Source organism: Acipenser ruthenus, chromosome 3, assembly GCF_902713425.1.
Source record: "Acipenser ruthenus chromosome 3, fAciRut3.2 maternal haplotype, whole genome shotgun sequence".
Lineage (NCBI taxonomy): Eukaryota > Metazoa > Chordata > Actinopteri > Acipenseriformes > Acipenseridae > Acipenser > Acipenser ruthenus.
In genome coordinates this window covers 47,286,932-47,308,107 of record NC_081191.1, presented here as the reverse complement: position 1 = coordinate 47,308,107, position 21,176 = coordinate 47,286,932, and the positions used below count along the sequence as shown (strand labels likewise).

At 37.5% G+C, this 21,176-nt stretch overlaps 1 protein-coding gene across 1 annotated transcript in view; it reads right to left on the bottom strand.

Annotated features, from left to right (window-relative positions):
* Positions 1-351: 351 nt before the first annotated feature.
* Positions 352-21,176, bottom strand: part of LOC131696647 (collagen alpha-6(VI) chain-like) — a 40,362-nt gene continuing 19,537 nt past the window's right edge. Inside the window, exons 16-28 of the mRNA XM_059020786.1 lie at positions 20,384-20,419; positions 19,272-19,334; positions 18,479-18,541; positions 18,003-18,038; positions 17,874-17,910; positions 17,634-17,726; positions 16,071-16,564; positions 15,639-15,735; positions 4,914-5,591; positions 4,213-4,318; positions 3,486-3,631; positions 2,762-2,939; positions 352-651 (exon numbers count right to left, since the gene is read on the bottom strand). Of these exons, the coding sequence (XP_058876769.1) occupies positions 621-651; positions 2,762-2,939; positions 3,486-3,631; positions 4,213-4,318; positions 4,914-5,591; positions 15,639-15,735; positions 16,071-16,564; positions 17,634-17,726; positions 17,874-17,910; positions 18,003-18,038; positions 18,479-18,541; positions 19,272-19,334; positions 20,384-20,419 (2,058 nt within the window). The 3' untranslated portion in view covers positions 352-620. The remainder of the gene's footprint in view (positions 652-2,761; positions 2,940-3,485; positions 3,632-4,212; positions 4,319-4,913; positions 5,592-15,638; positions 15,736-16,070; positions 16,565-17,633; positions 17,727-17,873; positions 17,911-18,002; positions 18,039-18,478; positions 18,542-19,271; positions 19,335-20,383; positions 20,420-21,176) is intronic.

Sequence of the window (21,176 nt, the reverse complement as noted above, 5' to 3'; positions counted from 1 at the left end):
CTTTTTCAGTTGATGGTTTTAAAAATGCACTTGATTCAAGGTACACTACGTATTAAACAGTGAGGCCTGAAGAGAAGTGTTAAATGTGTCCAGTTAATCAAGTAATTAGACCATTTAAGTAATTGAGAGCTTGGGTGGAACGAAAGCCAGAAGACACTGCGGCCCTCCAGGAGTTTGACACCCCTGATTACACACCATTAATAATCTACTTATTTTCATGGTGATCCAAAATACAGCTCCATTTCAGTTGACTTGTACAGTATTAACGTTTTCTCTACCTATAGTCAGTTCAACCCATACCTTCTTGTGTGTTATTGCTTACATATTGTAATACAGAAGTACAAAGTAAGCCACATCTGAAACATCTTTTTTTAATAATAACATAACGTGTCTTAATAATCTATATAAGCAATTTTATTATTGAGTGATTTGGTAGGCTTATAAAAAAAATACATTACAAATGTATATTCTCCTATTTCATACTAAAATATATAGTCTCATTATCTATGCAGTGCAGACAAACAATTTCTTATACATGCTTAAAGAAATAAGAAGGCAGTAGTATTGCTTCAAAAGTAATCATTGTAGTTTTATCTTATAGTACCAATACCTTCAACCTCTCACTCTCTTTTGACGTTTTCTGCGGTAATTCTAAAAAAGAAACATAAAAACAAACAAACAAAGAAAACAAAAACATATTTGTCACATAAGGGAGTATTCCATTGCAACTTCAGGGCAAAAATCAATAACCAGTTATTCTAAATAATAAAAATATGGTAGAAAATTAGATTTAAAAAGCTCAACAACAATGCAGAATAACACCACGTTTCCATGAACATAACCCGGGTATGTGCTGGAGCTGCCCCCCCCCCCCCCCCCACCCACCCCCGTTTCCATTTTTTTAAATGACTCGAGTTGGCCCCGAATTCTCTGGTCCGATTTCACACCTCTGGCTGGCCTGAATTCTAAAGTCTGAATTTGGGCTGGGAGGAAATTACATCACTAAATGTCAATCAAAAATGTTGTAGGGGGCGGGAAAATACCGTATAATGGGACATTTTGGCTGGTATTAAATTTGGTGGATTTGCTATGTTGGGGGATTCTGACAGTTTTTGAATAGCTGTTTTCCACTTAGCACAGTCACAAAGAAAAATGCAACACAGTTTTGTATTTAGATTTTTAATTCCAAAAATATTCAGATACGTGTTTACTTAATGAAATCTGTCTGCTAAAACAGAATCTAATTTACAGTAACTCGTTATACTAGCATCTACAATGTCACTGCAGCAACTTGGAGAACAACAAAAAAGGCCTTCTAATCAGTTAGACTAGCAAGCACTGGTAAAACCAGCTCTGTTTGGTACGGTGCAAAACTGATTTTAATGTTTTGTTTTGTTTATTGACTTTGTGATACCTACACGGTGGGTGTCATTAGTAATATCTACAACGTATCGACAATAACAATCAACCATTTACAGACTTTCTAACCAGTCTGGCATAAACAATTAAACCCATGTAAAAAACAAAACAACACGAAAAATGCTTAACATAAAAAATAACAGTCTACTACTACAGAGTTTACACTGCCTCTGGGTTTCTGATCACATCAGATCAATTCCAGATTTTTTATTTCCTTTGATGGAAATGTCTGGTCTACTTAATGTTTTCAAGCAAATTGGCTTCTTACTGCCATTCTTGTATCCACTTTAACATCTGACACATTGTTTCTCTTTTCCTGTTCTGCATACCAGTCTGCCAGAGGTGTATATACTGCGTGAAACAATGCGAAAGAATATCTAGATGGATTTATCTTTTAAATCATTGACAACTTGACTGTAATACCGTCAGCAGCAAATGCACGTCATGACTGCTAACTCGCAAGTATTTCCTGCCCAACTCACATGATAACTTGGGTAACTCGGTAACACATGGAAATGCCTCCTTTTTCACTCAAGTTGGCTGTCCATGGAAATAAGGTATTACAGCTACAGAAAGACCGGACCAATGTCTGTTTGAATATACTGTACTGCACTGCGAGTCAGAAATACAGTAGAGGATAAAACGTGAACATTCATGGAATACTGTACTGTTATTCAGAGAATAAGGATAGAAAAACAACCACAGCATTCCAAACTTATCTAGAGTACTCTGTTTATGTAACAAGTGTAATGTACTGGTATGTAAAATAAAGCTTGTTTAAACCAGCTGAATTTGAAAAATGACTTTCCTTAGATCAAGCTCTGCATTTGCTTAGCAACATGGCGTGATTTGCAACAATGCATTTTGCCCGTCGCTCTGTCGTTGGGTTTGAATGAATGCAAGATAGATACCAAAATTAGATCCGTTAAAAAAAATATTCACTCAGCATCGTTAAATATGAAAAAGTCATTCATTGCTACATCTTTCAAAATGTGTTTATATATATATATATATATCTCTATCTGTATATATATATCTGCATTTATTCAAATCCAATGAACAAAAACAGTATGTACTTTGCACTGTTCCATATTGCACCTTGTGATAAGCAGATGTGGAGCTTAACATGTGGCAAAAAATTCCCTGAATTGTGATGTTCAGGTTAGGTTTAGACATACTTTCTTTTCCATACTCTGAACTTGTAATACAGTATAAACAGAATACACCAGTGCTGGTGATTGAGCCATCTTCATTGGTAAAATAATCAGCACTTGATAAAAGTTCATGAGGTATCCTCTAGATCTATATGTATGTTTATGAGACAAGACGCATGCACACTTACCTTTGGGAAGCACATGCCTGAAGACACTCATGTTTACTAATGAACCGGTTTTCATTACCAGCACAGCCTCCATACAAGAATGGGACACACACACGAGTGTTTTTATTATAAAACCACCTTATCTTCTGAAATCCTCTGCAAAGGTTACCAAGATCCCTTTTCAGAAAACATCGAAATTCTGTGAATGTTAAATGAAATGCGTCTCTTAAAAACTGTTGATAGGGGAAAAGAATTACCAGTCCAGTGAACCCAATATCTTCCAAACTAATTGGGACTCGAGGGTATAAAATTGATTTTATCAGATAATCAAATCATGAAAACACCAGAAAAATATGATAATACAATCATAGTAACTTTTAAAGGTAGTCAGTAATGTACAGTTAATGCCAGCATGTTAGCAAATTTACTTACGAAATCAAAACGTAACAAGTTTAATACATTGATAGTCATCATTGTAAAGATACCTGCTGGTGACTAAAATTATTGATTGGTGATGGCGTGAAACAGAGTTGGAAAATAAAAGTTATTAAACAACACATTTCCTCCTCCATGCAATGTTCCTGTGGTAGAATGTATAACTGTAAATAGTGGCTATATTTAGCAAAAGAAGTAAATCATACAGAATTTGTGTTTTTTGATTGGTTCATATTACATTCAAACTTATTTTGCAGGAACCTTTGAGAACCTAATGTAGATCCAATCATATACTATATACTGTACTTACTTATAGCAGGGGATGTCAATTCTGTTTCTTCATCTTTTTTTAAATTAATTTTACTCATCAGTTCCAAAGCAGTTATATTCTTTATTTCTTTTTCTTTGGGTTTTTCATTCTTGGTTTCCAAATCCTTATATTCAATAGAAGGTGTACTGTTCAATAAATAAGAAAGACAAGATATAATGCTGAGTGCTCATTTGATCAAGTGGGCCATTGTTCCTGATTCACATTGATCTACTATATGTAGCAAAGTTAGCTGGGTTATTGAATTACTGGTCTTTCTGAATTACTCTTCATGTCATTGCAAAAGGAGATATTTTATCCTCCCCTTTCTTGTCATTAACCAACCAGACGTGTTTGCAATCAGTTACATGCTTTAAAACAAAGATACTGCAGATGTTAAATGTCCTCTTTAAGACAGTATGGCACCAGATCAGTTTTTAAATTATTTATAAATTTGCTATAGCATGTGCTTCTTTAGAAAATACACATATAAGACCATCATAGCACATATAAGTACACAAAAGATAAGATCAATAGAATTATTTAATTAGCTATTCAGGTTCAGTGTTTTGTTTACTTCTAGAATAAATATTATTGTTAGATTTAAATACAATTATCAGTATGAATACACTTTATCCAGTTGATATGGCTCAATGGATTTAGGATGGCGTAAAAAAAAGAGCATTTTACTGATAGTCTCTTCCATTGGTAAAAGTTTCATGCAATCTACCTTTCTGGTGCAGACATGGGCACTTCATCACCTTGTTGCTTTTGTTGCAAAATGAGCCTTTCACATTTCCTCTGAAGGATTTTAGGAGGGTAATTATTGATTTTATCTGCAAAATAAAGCATATGTGTTATTATCTTAGACTTTAATATATAAAGAAAAACACATTCAAATCACCTTAATATGAACAAGCTGAGAAACCAAACTAGGCTATTAATTGTATGTATTAATTCACAACAAGAAAAGCTGCCTTTTTAATTCACAAGGATAAAAGAACGGCAAGACTAATAATTGCAGATAAAACGTGAATGGTTTAGTTAGCTTGATCACAACAGGTTCTATATTAAAATCACCCTGTCAGATTGTTATTGATTGCTACTGGGTGATTGCTGTTATGTGTTGAATAATTACGACATGTATCCCATTTAATGAATACCAAACAATGCAAAGGAAAGTGCTCAAAAAATCTGAGTATCTGCACACCCCTATTGTAGCCCAATACATATTAAGCCCATTAAATTATATTATTTGTGCACAGTGTTTTACTGTATGTAATTTTCATGGAATGTTCTTATTACTTCTTACTTTAATTTATACACGACATCATACAATAGTTATTTTTAGTTGTTTATATTTTGATAGTTAACGCTGTTGAGAATACCACATCTAATAGCAGATGTACTGATGTTGAGAATTACACTCACTTGCCACGAGGCTGAAGAAAGCATGTGTAAACTTCAGTGCATAATCCATATCCAGGTCAAGAACTTTCCCAAGCTGACATGAGTGGTGACTAAAAGGAAAACTAGCAAGCTGTTCCACCTCAGTGTCATTGATAGGACCACCAATGGTCAATGCAAAAATAGTAAATCCTTGACACTTCGCGTTTAGTGCTATTTCAGCCAGCTTGTTCTTGTCCCAAAAACTAGTGTCTCCTCCAATTATGGCAAATATAACTTTAGTGCTCCTGGCTTTTGACACCTTTGAAAACAAGTTGTTCATGGTCCACTCCAACGCATGTCCAACTCCAGAATCGCTTTGTAGTTGGTGCAAGGATTCCTTGATGTGTCTCTTCATTTGTTTCTTACTGCTGTAGGCAACGAAATCAAACTCCAGATTGACAGGGTTTTGTTCTTCTCTCTGGGTATATCCTGAGGAAGTGTGCTGGACAAGAGCCACCCGAGCCCCAGGATCTGAGGTTCTCGGCTGGTTGGTAATAACAAACTGATCCAACACTGAGTGTAGAAACTCCTTGGACCTTTCAAAGTTATCGCTGCTCATGGTGCGTGAGCTATCAAGAAGAAATGCCACGTCCATATCCATCTGTACAGGAGAAGGCCGGTTCTTTATTTTGAGACAAGTTGGGTCTGGATTGCAAGTATCTAGAAGCAGAAGAAAAAAGAAAAAAGGTATAACTATTATATCTTTACCAGTTGATAAACTGTATTTCTTTAACATGAACTGTAACAAATAATATACAAAACACTGCTTAAGACACACATTTAATCACAGGGTTCTAGTTTGAGAAACCACTTGAACTGTGCTTTTTTCACTGTACAGTATATTGTCATCAGAATGTCCTTATGTTAATAATAACACTTATTGCGTACAGTGGGTGTATTTTATATATAATGAAGTATTTGGCCTGCAAAGTGATTTATTTATGTTATTATTTATTATTATCATTATTTAGCAGACACCTTTATCCAAGGTGACTTACAGAGACTAGGGTGTGTGAAATATGCATCAGCTTCAGAGTCACTTACAACTACATCTCACCCGAAAGACGGAGCACAAGGAGGTTAAGTGACTTGCTCACGGTCACACAATGAGTCAGTGGCTGAGATGGGATTTGATCCAGGGACCTCCTGGTTACAAGTCCCTTTTCTTTAACCACTGGACCACACAGCCTCCTATGTCACTTAACTGGGATAACAAGTGAGATAACGTTTCACGGGTCGAGAGCCGGGGCTGGAGTGAAAGGTTGTTACTTGGAGAGGTAGTTTGAGGAGTGGCCTCAGGGGATAGGATAGGAAAGGAAAGAGGTTCCTGACTGGCGGGCACCTTCTTGGCCAGAGGAGAGCGGCCTCGAATGCAGGCCGTTCAGCAGCCTTGGGAACCACTCTGACTCACGCAGTGAGAACCCCACCTCGGCGGAGGCGCGGATGGCGGCGGCCATAGAGGTCAGGGAGGTGAGCCTCACTTACCCCCAAAGGTTGGACCCCCGGCTCCCTGCATAACCCCACAACCGTGGGACAAACCATAGTTCACGTGCCAATGCATAACATTTATGAAAGGAGGAAAAAAGACATGCTAGACACATTTTTTTTTTGTACAAAATAATGGGTAGAGTGAAATTATGTTTGTCTGCCGCAAAGTGGATGAATCATACAAGTGTGTATGTATGATTCTACTGCTGAGGAGGACCAGCGCACTAAGCTCTTAATTAGATGCTGATTGATGTTGGCTTTTGCTGCCGAGGTGGCTGCTCCAATTCTAAAGGAGTGAGGATATAGAACTGAGGAGAAAAGGCCTGCTTTGGAGATGAGAGAACCAATGTCTTGTATCTACTGCATGGGAGGAGCTGGTGAACAGTGGATCCATCAGAAGGAAAGGCTTCTTGCTGTAGATGTATCTACATGGCGGTGTTGGGACATAATGGAGAATTAATCTCGAGAATCTGGAACTAAGGGGATGTCGTTGGAACGGATGCCAAGTGTAGGGAAGCTGGAAAGGGATGGGACTATATATTTGGAGCATCTGAGGAATGCAAAGAAAGCAGTTAAGCACATGACTTCCATGAGGAGATCGTTGAAGGGGTTGAAACAGCCTTTTCGCAAGATTCATATGAGAGACTGTAGAATATCGGAAGATATAGGAAGTCGAGATGGGGAAGTAGGAGGGGAGCTCTTAGATGTGCCACGCAGCGTCAGGCGGATTGTTGGAATGGCCAGAAGAATCGGAGAGGACACTGACGAGATGATAATGGAACTGAATTCCAGATTTAAAATTTGATAATGGAAGTGGAGAGATGTAGAATGTCTCGTGCATGGACGATAAAGGCTAGGATCCAGTCTTGATTTTGCAGGAGGAGAAAGAAGACCAGCCTGTAGAGTAGGATGATCTTGTTGATGGAGCTAGGGCAGCGGAAGACGCTGAAGTCGGGAGAGGTCACAGGAATACTAGGTGCTACTATTGCGGAACTTGGAGAGGTGCTGGAGATGCTGTGGGAACCAACTGCTGAAATCTGGCAATCTGTAGACGAGAAAGAGCATCAGCTGCATTACTATGTGAACTAGGAATGTAAAGGGGCTTGAATGAAGAAAAGACACTGAAATCCAAATGAGGCGACGTAGTAACTGCATTATAAGGGGAGAGGAAGATCTTCCTTTATTGATGATACTGGACTGTAGATTTATTGTAGCTAAAGAATGTGATAGATTTTCTTGACCATCGGTGGCTCCAAATGTGAGCAGCTGCAACGATGGGATACAGTTCCAGAAGAGCTGTAGCTTTCAGGTGAGAAGAAAGATTCTAAAAATAATGAAGCATCAGTAAAGAAATTAAAATCATGAGGAGCTGAAATCAGGTCTTCATAGAATAAGGACAGACCATTCCCATGACAAATTAAAGTAGCCCACATCTTAATATCCTTACTTCATTGAGAGCAGAGATCTGCGGTTATTTGTAACAGTGTGGTGGACTACTGCCAGTAGTGTGCAGTAGCCTGCTATAGAGAGAAGAGATCTGCTAAAGTGGAGATAGTAACAGTGTGTGGTGGACTGCTGTAGAGAGAAGAGATCTGCTAAAGTGGAGATAGTAACAGTGTGCGGTGGACTACTATAGAGAGCAGATTTGCTGAAGCGGTGATCTGTAACAGTGTGCAGTGGACTGCTGTCAGTAGTGGGCAGTGGCCTGCTGTAGAGAGCAGAGATCTGCTGAAGTGAGTGAAAAGAAACTCATTGTGAGATATGCTGCATGAAGTGCCTCCTTGGGCTTGCAGGAGGTTGTTGCACAATTGTCTGCCAACCAGAATTTTGATATGACGTCAATGTTGGTCTTTAAATGTTAAGGCGATTTAGATTGAGTCAAAGGTGAGGCTGCTTTCGGGAGAGATGTAGAATGCACTGCTGTGAGGCCGCTGCAAAACCTATTGATTTGATCAGGAGCAGTCTATGAGTGTATTGTCCATTGCAAGGTAGGAGGCTGGTTTGACTGAAACGCTGATAAATCGAAGGACATGGGTACCGTACCTGGTTGGCAGCTCATATCGAATGAAATGTTAACCTGATTTGAAAATACATGACTTTTGCAGTGAAAGGACCAGCTGAAATATAGAACTTGTGGTATTATAGTGCCATCTGGGCGTTATGATTAGAATAAAACTGTTGGCTTTAGAAAATGCTGCAGGGTAGAATAGATTTGATTATTGTGATCAATAGTCCACCTGATTGGAATGTTTATCCTAAATGCTCTGATGCTGTATCATGCCAACACCTGAAATCTGGTGATCTTCTATAATATTGCGGCGAATCTGCGTAGAAAGTGAATGACAGTGGATTGTATTTGGACAGAGGAAAGTAGAATGGGCTGAGGATGCGCAGAGTCTGCAGACATTGGCTCACAAACCACTGAAAACGTGATTAAAAGAGGTCTAAAATCAGAGACCAATCGACAAAATGGTTATCTGCTGATAAGATGGAGGCAGCTTTAGCGGAGTGTGCTTTATGGTACTCGTAGAACATAGTATCCCCGTATCTAACCGAGAGCTCCACGATGTAGAATAAAGTATAATAATGTCGTGTGACCTGAGTGTAACATTAATATCTTTACCTTCGATTTATTATTTATTTTCTTATGTTAGCAGAGAGAGTGACGTCAGTACAGGCAAGTAAGGCATGGCCTGCTGAGTGTTGTCTAACTGACTATCTATGAAGACATTTATCATATTCTTTATATATTTATTATTAATTTTAAAATATACTGAATACATATTTTAGGACAGTTAAGCATGTATATAAGTAAGTTAACATAGGTCCATGAGACACGCCTGCAGTTGATTTAAATGTCACAAATTCGGTCAGTTGAACAGTTGTGAAAACACAGTGGCACATTGCAGTACTGCAAGCTGGAACATTGCAGTACTGAGGCACAGAGCTCACAGGGCCTCATGAAACTGCCGGTCGTTGGAGTTTATACTTTTTTTCAGCAATGGTTTGTTTTGAAAGTGATGTTATGCAAGTAATATGTTACAAAGCACGAAACTAGAACAAGAACAAAGCTGGGGTTCCTGTGTTGAACTGGGAATTGAAACCAAATGAATGTCCCTTACCCATTATGATTTTTTTGTGTCGGTTGCTGAACGTAAGTAGCAGTGAATTGCTAAACCAGGAACCCACATGGGGAACAGACGCAAGCGAGATGATTGACAGATCTACTGAGGAGGCAGGCGTTGAGGGAGCAGAGGCTGCAATGGTGTCTGCAAGGAGACGAGAGTGTAACAGAATTGTGCGATTCTGTTATGGAATGGCCAGGTGGGGAGGGACATGACTGCTGCTTTAACACTGAACTGCTATGGAGGAGAAAATACCTTTACCTTTCAGAATCTTGTTCATGTACCAATCTTTACAGAAAAGTTGTTTGTAGGCTGAGGAAAAGACAAACAAAGCTTTGCAATAGATGTTAAGGGCAAGGCGATTACTGCAGACGGGAATGTTGATGCATTTGTCGAACAGAGCTTTAAAAAGTTCGGCGGAGGGCCGATCTTTATAATGGAGACGCAGCAGAGGTTGAATAATGGAGCGGCGCTTTGAATGGTGCGGCTGGAGATTAGATAGTTGCAGGCTTGACTGGCGATGCAGCTCCTGCAGCGAGAAAGAAAGAAGCTGAAGGACGAGAAATCTTCGGAGCAAGTAGTAAAATTGCTCTAAATCATCTGAGTCGGACAAGAGAACAAGAAGACAAAGTTTAGACATTAGTAAAGAGAGAAAGTTTAAGAACGTTTGACGGAGTCTGAGCGATTGATAGAAAGCGAAAACACGAGATGAGAAAATGAACTAAAAATGCTAGACAGCGAGCTGTTTGAGATTCAGACTTAAATAGGAAATAGGAGAAGATTGACAGGGAAAGCAGGGTGGAGCCCCAGATCTCGTCCCCAGAAATACACCTATAGGCAAGTGGAATAACATGCCTACTGGGACTAGTTTCAAATGTGTGTGCTTACGTTCCAATCCAGTGGTGTGCTGCTGAAATTCAGGACAGCGTGTCCGTATTTACCTACTCTTATGAATACCACTAATATACATGCTTAAACTGTATCTAGAGAACCACTTACACTGTAAAACATTAAGAATTAAACATAAAATGAAAAGCCTACAGGCAACAGATTACAGCACTATTGGTTGTCCTTCTGTCATGCACCTGTGTCTCACAATTTACCGCAGTGCCCAGATCTACATGACCCCCAACACACTGGCATGGCAGTAGGTCTCAGACACCTAGTGGACCATGATGATGGATGTCTCTTGTGATATCTGCAGAGAGCTGTATGTTGTTTGTCTTAACTGATGATGGCTGTCTGTGGCTGTTTGTGTTGCCTTGTAAGGGAGTGGGAGGGAATACAGAGTTAGGGTTAGAAACCCTAACATTGCATTTCCCTACTTTTGTCGTTTTAATATCAACCCTAACTGATGCATTACCAAACTTTTTTGCAAATATACATAAATATATATATATATATATATGTGTATATATATATAATTATTATTATTTTGTTTATTTAGCAGACGCCTTTATCCAAGGCGACTTACAGAGACTAGGGTGTGTGAACTATGCATCAGCTGCAGAGTCACTTACAACTACGTCTCACCCGAAAGACAGAGCACAAGGAGGTTAAGTGACTTGCTCAGGGTCACACAATGAGTCAGTGGCTGAGGTGGGATTTGAACCGGGGACCTCCTGGTTACAAGCCCTTTTCTTTAACCACTGGACCACACAGCCTATATATATATATATATATATATATATATATATATATATATATATATATATATATATATATATATATATATATATATATATATATATATATATATATATATATATATATATATATATATATAGTCAAAAGTTTTCATACCCCAATGGGAATTTTAGAATTTCTTGAAAACAAATAATTATAGGAAAAATCTTTTGTACCAAAAGTTTTGCTTTTGTGGATGACGGAAAAAAAGTTAAAAGAAATAGATGTCTACAATTATTCATTTCAGCAAAAATGTTCATTCAAAAGTATTCATACCCTGACAGTGAAAATAAAATTAATCGCTAGTTCAGGTACCTTTAGCAATAATAACCTCATTTAAATTATTAGAATATTTGTCAATTAGCTTTTGGCATGATTCTTTTTGTGATTTTTGACCATTCTTCAATGTGAAATTGTTCCAGTTCATTTAAATTCCGAGGACTTCTCTTGTGCACAGCCTTCTTCAACTCATACCAAAGATTCTCAATCAGGTTTAGATCGGGACTTTGACTAGGCCATTCCAGAACCTTGATTTTAATCTTCTTTAACCATTCTGAAGTAGACTTTGATGCGTGCTTTGTATCGTTGTTGTGTTAGAATGTCCATTTGCGCTTTAAACCAAGTTTTGTAGTGGAGGGTTTCAGATGACTGGCCAATATCTTTTGGTATGCTATGGAATCCATTTTACCATGTATTGGAACTAAATTTCCTGTGCGATTAGAAGAAAAACAGCCCCAGATTTTCTCCAAACTATAAGCATGATCAAATAGCTCGATTTTTGTTTAATCACTCCACAAAACCTTTGACCAGAACTCATATCCATCATTCAAATGCTGTTTTGACAAACTTAAAACGATTGTCCTTGTGATGTTTTCCTAAGAGTGGCTTTTTCCTTGGCCTGCGACCATTGAGATCTTCACCATGCAATACCCGACCTATGGTTGAAATGGAAACCCCAGCCCCACTTGCAGCCAATTTACTTTGAATATCTTCAGCAGTCAATCTCGGATTGTTATTAACCTTCCTCACACTTCTTCTACTTGTTCTTGGTGAAAGAACCTTCTTTCTTCCATACTGAGGGAGCGTTGTGACAGTACCAAGAGTCTTGTACTTCTTGATAATAGAAACAATAGTTGAAATTGGGATATGCAAATGCTTGGAAATCTTCTTTTATCCTTCTCCAGCTTTATGAGAATAAATCATTTTCTGCCTAAGGTCTTCGGATAGCTCTTTACTTTTTCCCATATTGACTTATTGGTAATGACAGCAATCATCCTATGCCTAATGAAGTTTCTAACTAAAGTTCGGGAGGAGTGCCAGACACCAATATCCACGTCACCATATTGAATCATTCAATTTACACATTAGCTAATTAAGATTGTTAGCACTATAAATACCATCTTGGCTTACCTCTCATTTGTGTTTCAATTTCATTGTAACCTACCACCTCCCCATCTCCAATTTTAAAAAAAAAACAACTATTTTACGTTTTCGTCTATGGGGGTCTCAGCCTCGTCCAGTCGGCCAGGCAGCGAACCCTCAAACCAGGTTAGGTTTGATGCCAAATGAATGTGTATATATAACATACTTGTCTGTAAAATTGCATACTCCACATTCTCCTCAATAAATATTTGTACTAAAACATTTTGTGATTGGTGTTTGTCCCGAACTATTGAAACCCTTTTATACTCTCTAAGAATGTTCACCTAAAATCCAGCATTATCTAGACTTTTCTAGAATTAGGTTCTGCATTATCATATTGATGTTTCTAGCACCTTGTAGACAATACTATCATACCATTAAAGGGTATTAATACTTTTGAATTAGCATTTTTGGAGTTTTGCAAAAAAAATGCTGAATAAATAATTGTAGACATCTATTTCTTATAACTTTTTTTCCCCTCAGCCACAAAAGCAAAACTTTTGGTACAAAAGATTTTTCCTAAAATTCTTTGTTTTTGAGAAATTTATAGAAATTATAAAATTTCCTTTGGGGTAGGTGGGTATATATATATTATATATATATATATATATATATATATATATATATATATATATATACACCCACCCCTCATTATACTGCCCTTCGCTATACTGTGGATTCGGATATATCGCGGTCCTGGAGTTGGCTCCCCATTTTTACAGTCTAACTGCACATGCCTTAGCTGCAATATACATAGCACTTAGAGTTACTGTTTGTTTTATTTCGTACTGCACATCACAAACAAAAATATACAAAACATAAAAACAAAGTATTGATATCATACTGTTATCATATATGCACACATTGTACAATAACACAAAGCAAATTAAATATCTACTTTCTGAAGTGGTTTTTATTTTAGCCAACAAGGGGTTCACTTGTGACAGCAATGCACTAACAAAAGTCACAAGGCAGTGATGTCAGCTCCCTAGCAACAAGTCTCCTATGTTTGGAATGGGATTCTTTCAATGCAGTGGGTTTGTGCATTTGAGAAAGGAGAGGCAGACTCATGAAATTAATCGGAGACTTAAGTTGATAATACCCTCTGCAGTACAAATTAAAACAGTGTGCTGTTTATACAAAAAATGAGAAAATGAGGGATTGGTTGTACAGTATTTGTTAGCCTATTTGTGTTTCTATGGGTCTCTCTCTATATCGCGGCCCTCGATATATAGCAGATTTATATTGGACCCCGACACCCGTGATATATCGAGTGGGTGGTGTGTGTGTGTGTATATATACAGTGCCTTGCATAAGTATTCACCCCCCTTGGACTTTTCCACATTTTGTAGTGTTACAACCTGGAATTAAAATGGATTTAATTGGGATTTTTACCATTTGATTTACACAACATACTTAACACTCTGAAGGTGCAAAATATTTTTTATTGTGACACAAAAGTTAATTAAACAAAAAAAAAACACATTTGTTGGTTGCATAAGTATTCACCCCCCTGAGTCAATGCTTGGTAGAAGCACCTTTGGCAGCAATTACAACTGTGGCTCTTTTTGGGTAAGTCTCTACCAGCTTTGCACATCTGGATCCTGCAATTTTTGCCCATTCTTCTTGGCAAAATTGCTCAAGCTCTGTCAAGTTGGATGGAGACTGTTGGTGAACAGCAATTTTCAAGTCTTGCCACAGATTCTCAATCAGATTGAGGTCTGGGCTTTGACTGGGCCATTCTAAGACATTCAGGTTCTTGTTTTTATACCACTCCAGTGTAGCTTTGGCTGTGTGTTTAGGGTCATTGTCCTGCTGGAAGGTGAACCTCTGCCCCAGTCCCAGGTCTCTTGCAGACTGAAACAGGTTTTCCACTAGAATTTCCCTGTATTTGGCTCCATCCATCTTGCCCTCAATCCTGACCAGTTTCCCAGCCCCTGCCGATGAAAAGCATCCCCATAACATGATGCTGCCACCACCATACTTCACCGTGGGGATGGTGTTCTCAGGGTGATGAGCAGTGTTGGCTTTGCGCCACACATAGCGTTTTGCGCTAAGGCCAAAAAGTTCAATTTTGGTCTCATTGGACCAGAGACCCTTTTTCCACATGTTTGCTGTGTCTCCCACATGCCTTTTGGCAAAATCCAAACGGGATTTGATATGGGTTTTTTTTCAGCAATGGCTTTCTTCTCACCACTCTTCCATAAAGCCCAGTTTTGTTGAGCGTCCGGGTTATAGTTGTCCCATGGACAGTTTCTCCAATCTCAGCTGTGGATCTCTCCAGCTCCTTCAGAGTTACCATTGGCCTCTTGGTTGCTTCTCTGACTAATGCCCTCCTTACCTGGTCACTGAGTTTTGGTGGACGGCCTTCTCTAGGCAGAGTCGCGGTTGTGCCATATTCTTTCCATTTTTTAATAATGGATTTAACGGTGCTCCGGGGGATGTTCAAAGTTTGGGATATTTTTTTTATAACCCAACCCTGATTGGTGCTTCTCCAGAACTTTATCCCGGACTTGTTTTGATAGCTCCTTGGTCTTCATGATGCTGTTTGTTTAGATATGCTCTCGAACAAAATCTGGGGCCTTCCAGAAACAGGTATATTTAATCTGAGATCATGTGACACTTTAATTGCACACAGGTGGACTCCATTCAACTAATTATGTGACTTCTGAAGGCAATTGGTTGCACCAGAGTTTATTTAGGGATGTCACAGCAAAGGGGGTGAATACTTATGCAATCAAGACTTTTCAGTTTTTTATTTGTAAATAATTTTGAAAAATATGTAGATTGTTTTCCCCACTTTGACATTATGGACTATTTTGTGTAGATCAGTGACAAAAAATCGTAATTAAATCCATTTTAATTCCAGGTTGTAACACTACAAAATGTGGAAAAGTCCAAGGGGGGTGAATACTTATGCAAGGCACTGTATATATATATATAACCATTGTTGTTATTCTTAGACAATTTAATGAAATTAACTTACCATAACAAAGTGAACACAGTTTAAGGTTCTCCAACATAATTTTGGGATCCTCTTTGGTTGGGATGTTGATAAATTGAAACCTTCCAGTGTCATCAATCTTTTAGCAACCAAAATGATAAAAAAAAGGATTTGTAATTTGTTTCTAAAAACAAGGTGATCTGGTACAAAAAACAAACTACCCTTCATTTATTACACTCTCCAAGTTCTATAACTCCATGATAAAGCTATGTAAATGGCGTTCCTAGTTTAAATACTATATTAACACCTGTACCCAAGACTAAATTGCCTTATATAAAGTTGAAGCCAAGCATATATGTTTAAAAAAGGACTTACTGTAAGAGTTAAATAATACAAATAAATCAATCAATAAATAAATAAATAAACACACAAAATATTTATACCACATACAAGTTTCTCAAAATAACGCCTTACCGCAAACGCACGCTTGATATTTGGAAGGTCCTGGAAAGCAATGACCACGGGTGTGATGTCTAAGGCACTGAACTCCATTGCTGCTGTACTGATGGAAACAGCATCCTGGGATGGTCCATCAGCAAATATGATGGCCATTTTCCGCACCAGAGTGCCCTTACGAATTCGTTTGAAACTATTTCTTGCCACAAACTTCATTGCAGCACCAATATTTCGTCTACCTGTGGTCCTTTCCAGAGGAATTTCCTTAACGCTCTTCAAAAGTTGCTTCTTTCTGTGATAGTCGTTGAACCGGATTACATATTTGGTGGCGTAGCTGTAGGACACAAGTGACACACGTGTTCCAGTCGGACAGTTGCTTTCGCTGAATGACAAATCTTCTAGAATACTGAGAACCATTTCCTTCATTCTAGTAAACGATTGGGTGGTTACTTCAGCAGACATGTCCAGAGCAAACACCAGCTCTGTTGGATACACTGGACATTCACGTGCTCCTAATACAAGAGAATGAAGAATAAATACAATACATGTAAACTATAGAAATATATAAAGGATTGTACATGTTTATTGGTATAATGTTCTTGTCTGATAAAATGGTACACAAAGCAATCTAAATGTTATTGCTACATAACAAATTGAAAATATGCATGACTACTATAAATAATACTAAAAATACAAAAAATACTACTAATACTAAAACTACTACGACTATGACTACTACGACTACTAAAAATAATAATGCCTTTCGTCATAAGTAATCCTCAGGTATTCACAATAAAACCATAAAAATAAAGCAACATAATGCTGGAACCCTTTACAATAAAATAAGAGAAAACAAAATAAACAACAAAACTAAACCAATCCCGCCAGTCATGACTCCTCCCCATACATCAATGCCATCAGACTTAAATGTTGCAAACCACGGTATGTTTTTAGTCTGGACTTGATTTGTAAGTGTTAACATTTTTTTTTAAATCACTCAACTGTAAATCTTCAACAATTTCCAGAAAAAGTTATCTGAAAGTTCCACCTGTCTCATGACATTTACACTTGGGTCAGGGGTGTATTTACTAGCTTATCATGCCTTTGATGGAATCTGGCTCAAGTAACAACAAGGGAAATTAGTTTTGTGGTTTCATCCGTCAGGTAAGGATAGCTTCACGCTTTTCAGCATCAGGTTTCAATTCTAGGTATTAAATAAGATTCCTCTGTCACATAACTTTACTTAAAGATATTACTTTTTTTACCTTTTGGAATTTTATATGCACAAGTACATTATTAGTATTCGATTAGTGTACTTGTTTAGTTTGTTACTTAAGTAACTTTTTGGAGTTTTTAAATCCAGTGTGAACAGCGTCTAATCTAGGAGCAAGGGCCCCAGAATGGGGGTGAAGTGGTCCCAGAGGAGTGTATACTCACTCTATCATGTCTAGCTGTACTCAACCATGTTAACGTGTGCTGAATTGATTTTGAATGTATTGTGGACAGCCAATCAGAGGGCATGAGTTATACCAGCTACGATCAAGCTCAATATGTAGATAAAGATTTGTTTACACCGATGACCTTCTATTAATTTCACATATAAGAATATTGTTTTTTGAATTAATAAAAAAAAAAATACAAATAAAAAATAAATAAACTTACCTTGTGAACAGGCTAAAAGAAAGAAAGAAAAAAACATGCTTAATTTTAATATGGCTTACTCAAACAATAAACAGCAATTTAAATGACAACCTACAGGGAGCGCTGCTTTGAATACAAATTTTACAACTTGGTAAAATACAGTATATACTGGACACTTACGGCAATTCTGGCGAATGTAATTGATTAGCTCACATTCCTGTGTTAAAAAAAAAGTATTACGTCAGAAAATGTACTTTCATTAAATGAAACTGGAAAGTGCTGTTGTCAGCAGATACAGCTAATACCTACTGTCAATGCCATTGTTCCTTTCGGTCCTCTAGGCCCCTAGAAAAAACAGAAAACAGAGATATAAAATAGTTGGTGTATTCAAATATACATTTTCTTTTTTATATATAATTTGCCACATAAATACATCAATAAATTAATATGAAATTGTTAAACATATAAATGTATTGCTCTACTGTCACTGAATCTGTTGTAAAGAAACAAATGCCCTAATTTTCTGATATTTACAGTACAGTTTAGTGCTGTATGTTACGTTATATATTTAGAGATAAAGGACTTGAATTGTATATTTTTAGGAGCTTTTTGGATAAGTTAATTGAAACAATTTTAGTTGTAATTCAATTATTATAATAATTTGATTATTCGAACACCCCCTTGGCCCAATTGGTTTGTAGCTGACATTACGATGCCTGGTGTTAAAATGGTGCATTGCAGTTTTCCCCAACACACATCAAATCACGCTGCATTGTATTCATTACCTTGTGACCCGGATATCCTAGGTCTCCTGGACTACCTGGATCACCCTTGGGACCACTTTCACCCTAGATATAACAAAACACGTTTTGTAATGTTTTTCATAACATTGCAATTATCAGTATTCAAAAGAGCAAATGTAAACAGATCTGAACCTATTTTATTTGTTCTTTCCTAGGAAGACTTTATCAGAAGTAGAATTGTCTGCCATTATAACCCTTAGATTATTTAGTCTTTTTATTGAAAAGCTACAGGGACCTACAGATACAGCTAACCTGTGCAGGATTTGTAACGTCTCATATAGATGATTTCAGCCAGGAATGCAGCATTAATCTACTTTAGGGAAACTCAAATTCAGTTTAATGGCAATCAATCCCATCAGTGCTGTGCTGGGTTTACCGATAGTAGAAATTACAAGCCTCCAGTGGTCCTGAGACATCTGGAGATACCATCTGCACATCTGGCTACAACATTGGTAATGCTGCACTTTGTACAATAAAGCATCTACAAACTGCTTGGCACCTCGGGAGCACAACTGACCTGACCCCCTTAGCCATTCAGTCCTGAACCTCTCTCAAGCACAGCCTAGTGTGCCCAGAGGTTACTGAATTAGCCAGCTGGGCCACTTAGCTCCCTAAAATATAGTTAGGAACATGTTGGCTTTGAAGTCCACAGCTGGAGGAAATAAAAGTTAAAGAACAGTGAATACTTATTGTTTCCATAATAAATCTCCCTAGATACACCTACACAGCCATAAACAAAATCTTTCACACTTCAAGTTCCTTCTTAGTTACTCACTCTTCGTCCTCGAATTCCCTTTGGGCCACGTGCTCCTGGGTTACCTGGGTCACCATCATTACCCTTAAGAACAGATGTACAAACAGCAGTTATTATGAGTAATTCAATGCTTTAGAAAAATAAAATAAACAACAAATTGCACCTCCCTAGGCAACAACTAAAGGGTATGTTGTATCAGCTGGTTTGTAAACATAAAGAATAATGAATATATGAAAAAGATCTACAGCTATGGCCAAAAGTTTTGCATCACCCTACAGAATTAACTAATTTTGCTTCATAAAGTAAAATGAAACCTGCTGAATAATGTTAACATATTCAATTACATACCACTTAGTAGTTTTCCATACACTTTTGCAATATCATTTTATCATTTTGTAATTTATTTGATTACATGATGTTAAATTAAAGATATACATTCTGTTCATATATATATATATAATTTTTATTAATCTCAATCCTAAAATTCTAGCTACAGTGCTCACCCGTTATAACGCACCCCGTTATAGTGCGGAATCGGTTATAACATGGTAGGGTCATGGCTCCCATTTGCTCCACAATGCCATTACAGTAGCCCTTTTATACTTGTTATAAAGGTGGAACACAAATTTTATTAAGACTTTATCAAAGTGTAGGGTCTGTATCACTGAGGTTAAAATGAAATGGCAGTGAAAGAGTTTTACTGGACCATACATACCTGTATTGGAACTCAAGTAAGAAAATAAAACAATACAGCTGTGTACCAAAACAATAACTGAAAGTGTACTGTCTTAATACATGAAACTTGTCCTGCCATGGTCACCATCACATTTAGCATGGGGGGTTTATATAATCCTGCACATACTGTATGAAGTCAGTACCTCAAATGGATTTTTACATATGAGGCTTAGACACTGGTGGCAACAGCTTCTCAAAATAATCAGCACAAAAGAGTTTTTTTTGGTTCAATATCCATGATCAAACTACATATAATCAGCCAAAGTATGAGGCCAACATCTACAATATCTCCAAGTGCTTTATCATCTGGAAAGTAATGGCGGCAGCAGATTTGCACAGGGATGCTTAAAAATAAGATACATCTTAAAAATAAGGTGAATATTCATAGAGTTAAATACCTGTGGTCCTGTATATCCTGGGAATCCTATATCTCCCTGTTTGAACACAAAGCATCAAGGGTAAATTGTTTTACTGGTAGCACTATGCATGTTCCTACAGAGCCTATAATCTTAGCTCTATATTCTTGAACATGAAAATTAAAAAAAATCACAATAAGACCAAGACCTCTGAAACAGAGTCTGATACTGAAGTGCTCATATTGCCTACTGTAAACAAACCAACTTGACAGAGCCCTCTGTACACAGGGCAATGCTCACAGGATGACACTAAAAAACCCAACAGAACTACATTGACCAAACCTGTAAATGTACATTGTTCTGTACTAGTATAAATAAGACATAATGGTTATCTGTGGCCAGCATTTTATTCATACCCAAAGACACACTATTAAAACATACAGTAGTCTTGGAGTAGTGGTGGGCAGCAGTGTGGAGTAGTGGTTAGGGCTCTGGACTCTTGACCGGAGGGTGGTGGGTTCAATCCTAGGTGGGGGACACTGCTGCTGAACCCTTGAGCAAGGTACTTTACCTAGATTGCTCCAGTAAAAACCCAACTGTATAAATGGGTAATTGTATGTAAAAAAAATAATGTGATATCTTGTAACAATTGTAAGTTGCCCTGGATAAGGGCGTCTGCTGAGAAATAAATAATAATACTAGTATATAAACAGGATACTTCATGAACATTAATGGAATCCTGTAGTTATTCCACAAATGAAAATACAGGAATAAGGATGGGTTGTTTAAATATACATATGAAATAAGCACAGCACTTCATAAACAACCATGCAGA